This window comes from Buteo buteo, chromosome 17, assembly GCF_964188355.1.
Source record: "Buteo buteo chromosome 17, bButBut1.hap1.1, whole genome shotgun sequence".
Taxonomy (NCBI): domain Eukaryota; kingdom Metazoa; phylum Chordata; class Aves; order Accipitriformes; family Accipitridae; genus Buteo; species Buteo buteo.
This window is the reverse complement of record NC_134187.1, coordinates 15,696,886-15,703,252: the sequence shown is the minus strand read 5'-3', so window position 1 is coordinate 15,703,252 and position 6,367 is coordinate 15,696,886. Positions and strand designations below refer to the sequence as shown.

Below are 6,367 nucleotides of genomic sequence, written 5' to 3'. Positions count from 1 at the left end.
TCTTCTCAAAAATTTTAAAAGCTTACCTACCACTGGACAATAAGGAAACAACAGTCTCCAGGAACTAATGTTTAAGAGTTCTTTGCATTCCATAGATCAGCAGACGAAAGCTCTGTCTTGAGCAGAAGGATAAGCGAGAAGAACAGAAGAGCAGCTTTGCCTTTTTGTATCCTGGGTACAAAACAAGGTTTGTGCACATCATACCATTGGCCAAATGATCTCCACATTACAGCTCAACACAGCCCACGCTGTTCCTTTGTTTTGGGACAAATGGCTTGAAGGAGAACTGAGGAGTGCTATGATACTTCCATCCCTATAGGCACTGAAAACTCAAAAGCCTTGAGGAACCTACGCTAAGTTAGCCCTGCTTTGAGGTAGAGGTCAGACCAGAGGACCTCCAGTGCTCCCTATCAGCCCATATCATTCTATGATACCATCTCAATACAACCTGCTGTATGTATAGCTAACAACTAATTGTACAAGTATAGAGTGTATAAACTGTGGCTAGTAAATACTGTAATACTGTACATCTCCTAAAATGTCAGGCTTAACAGGATCCCAGAGATTCACAGTGAATGAGGGCAAGCCAAGGAGAGAAAGTGCAACAGATCCAGCCCCAGCACCTGATGGCCTGCCAAAACAGCTCCCTTGGAGTCTGCGCTTCCTCCACACACAGTCTTTCCTTGGCTTCCTTTTGAGCAACCCTTGCCTTTCCCATATCTGCCGCAGTAGTTGCCTAGATATTTAAATATTTCAATTAATTACCAGCTTCTCAAGTTCAGGAACTATTTTACCTTACTCAAATAGTTTATTTAAAAATATATATATAATATTCTCCAATTCAGAAAAGGATAGAACTTCCCACAATGTAACATTTTTTTATATATATATATATAAAATATTTATGCATTCAGTGAATGGAAACAGTTTTACTGTATACATTTTAAATGTTGTACTCTACGCAAATCTGTATTGCCTAAAAATATACCGTACTTTTGTAAATCAAAACAAGCAGGGAAAAAACACTCTAGCTGTGCGCTGGGTTATAACTCCTAACAGAAATGATCTGAAAGTTTTAGTTCTGAACTTAAGAACTCACAACATCTTACTTTGCGAGTGCATAAATAGAAGACTGAATACATTCTGGCTCTGTTAAGCTGAACTGTAGTAGAGGTTACAAAATGTAAATATATTTATTAATTTTCAGTATTTCAGTGTTTCCAAGTCCACCTTTCATGATAGTGTTAAATAAATCATGGTCCTATCCTTCCAAACATTTCAACACTCTTTAAAAAACAAAAACAAACAAACAAAATTTTAAAGTGAAATGTCCTCCTTCATTGAAGTGTTAGATCATATTTTAAATTACTGCACTCCCACACAATATTTTATATATATATATTTTAAATATATATATATTTATATATATATAAAGAGACCAAATAGGAGACTACATTTTTTACTGTCAATATGTTTAACATCGCATACTGTAGTTGTATAAAACATGCATTTTCTGGGATAATTATGAACACATCATGAATGAGTCCACATAAATTATATTTTTTTGTACAACTCCCAAGTTTAAAAAAAAAAAAAAAAAAGTCAGATTAAGTGCCTCTGAGGCCCTTTCTTCCCAGCTATCAGTTCTCAAAACACACTACCGAAATATTTATCTATACCTATAGCTATGTGCTAGAGAACCAGATTTAAAATTTTAAAATACATCTACAGTATGTTTTACTTTTCTTAAAGTTTGTGACAGTCCTCTGATATTGTGTTGTGAAATGTAAAAATAGTCACAGATTCTTTTTTTCCAGAAATAAAAAACACATCTAGGAGAGTACGCAAAAACAAGGCAAAATGAAGTTTCATAGCACTTAATGAGGGTTAATATAAGTCAGTAACTAATATTGAGGTTTGTAAAAAGGGCTGGATGAGCAGTTACACGTACGAGCAAAGGGTCTAGTAATTCCAATGGTATCAGACATTGTTTCTGTAACCAACACTTCTCCACCCTTAAAACCAGTCGATATACATTCAGAATAGGCTGACATTGATATACTTACTAGGTGTAAAAATAGTGCACTATTTTTTCTGCCACAAAGCAAAATTGCATCCTAAGAGCTGGTAAACCTTCTTTTTTCCTTAAATAGAGAATGGGCAAAAAACTTGGAAAAAAATTAAATTAAGGCAATTAGACAGGTAAAACAGGACTGCCCATGATGACGTAGCTGAAACTAGTATACACTTCAAACTTATACTAGCTGCTGAACACTGACATGCAGCTCTTGATACACATGTATGAATGATATAAACTTCAACATTATGGCTTTATACAAGTGCATAGTTGCAACTGCAATAAGTAATGGTATCTGATTAATAAGCATAAAAAAATAAAGTGGAAAGATTTTTAAAACCCTCTTGCAGTATTACAGTACAATATATATACACAGTATAATGGTCACTTCTTACAGATGCAGTCTATATCACGATGGTGGATCTTCCTCCTGTTCTTCTTGCAGACATGCTGGTGACATCTTTACGAAAGCTGAAAAGTCAGTTTCTTCCATTCCTCTTGATCCTTTCATGAAATGTAGTGTATGTGTCTTGCCAAGAAAGCTTTTGTGGAACAGAGTTTAGAAGTTTACCTAACATATCCTTTTACTATTTACCAACCATTCCTCATTTGATCAGTCACTCAGGAGAATACAGGAAAACCCTCAGAGATTAGTAATTTATATTGCAGCAAAAATGTAAACCTCTGATATATATAGCACAATCTCTCAGGAAAATATATTTTTTTTTTAATATATTTTGGGATATGTTTCAGTCTTGCTGTAACGGGAAGAAAATTATCACCTTGAATTGTGTCTGCGTTCACGGAAAGCAGTTAGCTGAAAAAGAAGCAGGAAATTTGGTCAGTGTAAATCTGACAAAAATACACTTCCCCAAATTCTTCATTTAGGATGGGCTCATCAGCATAGTTGGGAGAAATATCATTCCTCTTCATTCAACAGCATTGTTACTTAAGTATAGCACATCCTTACGCATTATGATCCCAAATCAATTAAACCCCCTTGCAATAGATGAGGGTAAAGTACAATATGCACGATGTAATAGTCACTTCTAAAGATTAGTAATTTGTAAACTTTTAATACATAAAGATGCAGTATATTTAATTAACGTAATGCTTGTTACTGTAAACACTAAGCCAGTTAAATTCTACAAGAGCTGGTATCTCAGTTAACTGAGTACGCAGCTGAGGTACAGCCCTAGTGCTGCTGTCATCACCCATTCTTTTACAAAGCTGAGACACACCTTATGTACTATTTAAAAGAATTCTTAGAAATTTAACGTTTAGGATTTTCTTCTGTGTAAACATAACATTGCATCAACATGTAAAATGATCAAACATTGAGAACTATAAAATAGTTATCACTATTTCCAGTACATTCATCACATTGCATATTTAAGTAAGCCATGGGACAAATTAGATCAATAAAACAGCTGAAATCAATAAAACAGCCGAATCTTTTCTAAAGCAGTCAAGGAAACCGTATCACAGAAGCTGCAAAGCCCATTTGTTTATGTAGTTTTCAAATGCATGGTTAGGTACCCAAAAAGCACAGCACTGCAAAGGAAAGCCAAGTCAAATTCACTTCATAACACAGGTAGAAAAGCAAAATGCAGAACTCCAGTGTTTTCATGTCTGCTAGCCATAGACCAGTTTGTTTATGTTAAAAGCTTAAAAATGAAAAGTATTTGTAAATACCAATTCTATTTCAGCTAAATATCCAACTGCTACAATCTCCCTTTTAGCCTTCAAAAATTATCTGCAGAGGTTAGCAGTATTAGCACTATAGATGGGCAAGCTACTCTGACAACCCTGCTGTTTGTTTTTTCAGGCAGGCAGACATGAATTTTGAAAAAAGATCTAAAATTAGAAAAATAAAAACACTGACAAAGGCAATAACTTCATTTTAATGAAAATGACTCCTCTAAAAATTCATCAACATCATGAACAGAATCTCATTTTTACTGTTTAAAATATTAAAATGAGATCTTGTATTTTCTCTGCTTTGAGAAACAAAATCCAACATAGCATGCTGTATTCAAAGGCAAACAAATCCATTCCTCTCTATTTAGATTTACCCCTTATACTTCTTCAGAAATCAAAAACATCGTCATCATCATCACCATCAATATCATCAACATCATCAAATGACCAATCCCAGTCCTTAAATGCCAGATCAAGTAATCTGCAACAGGAGGGTTTGATGTTTAATGTGTGTCATGCTCCTATAAAAGACTTCAAATTTCCATTTATCATCACTAAACCTTTTTAAGTAAAAGACTGTGTTAAGGTAGGTGGGTTCCTTCCTCGAGCCTATCATGGAATATGAAGACTCAGTTAGTATTCATGTAAGCCAGGAACATTGTATTCATTGGAAATTTAACTCACAAATCATTCAATTTTATAGAACACTTACCATATTGATTTTTTTCCCCAAAAAAATTCAGTAGAAAAGACCAACATGTACCATTTCGTAAAATTAGCTGCTTTCTGGTTTGCTGCTGTTCTTGTTGACTGAGGTACAGTTTCATGCTCTCCTGGTATCCCTTTCCAGACAATAACACAAGGCTAACAATTTTTCCACTAAAATCAAGTAATTTTGATTGCTGAACAGAACATCAAATGAAATAGCATCATCTGAATTTAAAAACAAATACAGTAGGATTTTACTATATCCCAAATACAGTGGGATTACACTATTCAACTATCCTGTAGCTCATTATTTAAAGCTAAGCAATGCCAAAAAAGAGGATATGGATACATCAACTGTTCTCTAGGCGTTGCTGCCTGAGCTCCTTCTATGGTCACCATAGAACAAAGAAAGCAAGTGAGGCAAATCTTGTCAGCAAATGAGTCATTTTATCTATTTTAGACATTTATTTTGAGATGGGATGAATCATTGTCTAGAACCATTCATCACTTTCTGTTGTTATTGAAGGATCTTAGACAAATATCTTAAGTACTAACTTCTTAATTGCTACAGCTACAAGAAAGGAAACTCAGTCTAGTCATCTCTCCAGTGAGCTCAATGGCTTTTAAATCAGGATTGTCTGCCAACCATAGGAGGCAGAGATAGAAACCTTACTCTAACAGAGCTTTCAGTCCGTTTTAACTAAAACATGCTACAGTGTTTAATATAGTAACACACATGCTTTCAACAAAATGGGTTTCAGGTGTTTTTTGGGTTTTCAGGTTTTAAAGTTTCTACACTTTGAAATGTGATGTATCTCTGAAAAGGCTCAATCTTCATTTATTATATGAACTACTGCTGTAGTAATTTTTCAAACACTTAAAGAATGTATTAGGCATTAAAATATATTAAAGTTGATTTTTTTTTCAATTTGGAATTATCCTTTTGGCATAATTCAACTCAATGGATAAACAGAAATTGTACAGTCTGTATCAAAAACTGGTTTGCCCTTTCTTAAATCATCACGAAGAACAACAGCCATGAAAACCTTGGAGAAACAACCACTGTGTGAAATTCCTAGCAAGGATAGCATTTATTGGACCACGCAGGTTGGAAGGGACCTCAGGACGTCTCTAGCCCAACCTCCTGCTCAAAAAGCAGCGTCAGCTACAAGGCCGGCCTAGGATACTCAAGGCTTTGTCCTATCAGGTCTTGAAAGCCTCCAGGGATGGAGGCTGTCCAGTCTGCCTCCCTGCCCGGCTGTCTGCATTGGCTTTTCCTTCTATCCAGTTGGAATCTCTCTTGGTCCAACCAAGCCCCTTGTCTCTCGGCCTCCCACCGTGCAGCACTGAAGAGCCTGGCTCTGTCTCCTTGATACCCTCCCCACAGGCAGGAGCAGGCTGCTATCATTCCCTCCCTTGGAGATGTCCTTCATGCAGGTTGAACAAGCCCAGGTCCCTCAAGCCTCTGCTATGACCATTCTGGTGGCCTCCACTAGACAGACCTTCCCCAGTTTTGTCGATGTCTGGCTTCAATTTGGGGCCCAAACGTGGAGGCAATATCTTGCTGCAGACTAAGGAGTGAACAGAGGGGGATAAGCTCTTCCCTGAATCATCTGGCTGCACTCCTCCTGGTGCAGTCCCAGAGCCTGCCTTCCTGCCAGGGCCCACTGCTGGCTCATCTCTGGCTTGTCCCCAGCCACTCAGTCCGCAGATTTAACTGGCAACTACATCTTCGTTCTTAATAAAGTTCGTAACAGAAAATTAATTATTACGTACGGTAAGCCTTTGCACAAAAGCCTCATAGAAGCACCAGTCAGATACAAAATGGCTATAGCAATTACAGTAATTTATAAGTATGTGGTTTCTAATTAAAAGTGTTTA

General features: G+C 36.5%; 1 protein-coding gene across 3 annotated transcripts in view; it reads right to left on the bottom strand.

The window, feature by feature from the left end:
• Positions 1-786: 786 nt before the first annotated feature.
• The window catches only part of ROCK2 (Rho associated coiled-coil containing protein kinase 2), a 101,672-nt gene continuing 96,091 nt past the window's right edge, over positions 787-6,367 (bottom strand). For 2 of the 3 annotated variants that reach the window (XM_075049125.1, XM_075049127.1), the window contains 2 exons: positions 4,153-4,259; positions 787-2,894 (listed from right to left, as the gene is read on the bottom strand). In XM_075049125.1, coding sequence (XP_074905226.1) covers positions 4,166-4,259 — 94 coding nt within the window. In that variant the 3' untranslated portion in view covers positions 787-2,894; positions 4,153-4,165. The remainder of the gene's footprint in view (positions 2,895-4,152; positions 4,260-6,367) is intronic. The other variant, XM_075049126.1, reaches the window with a different exon arrangement.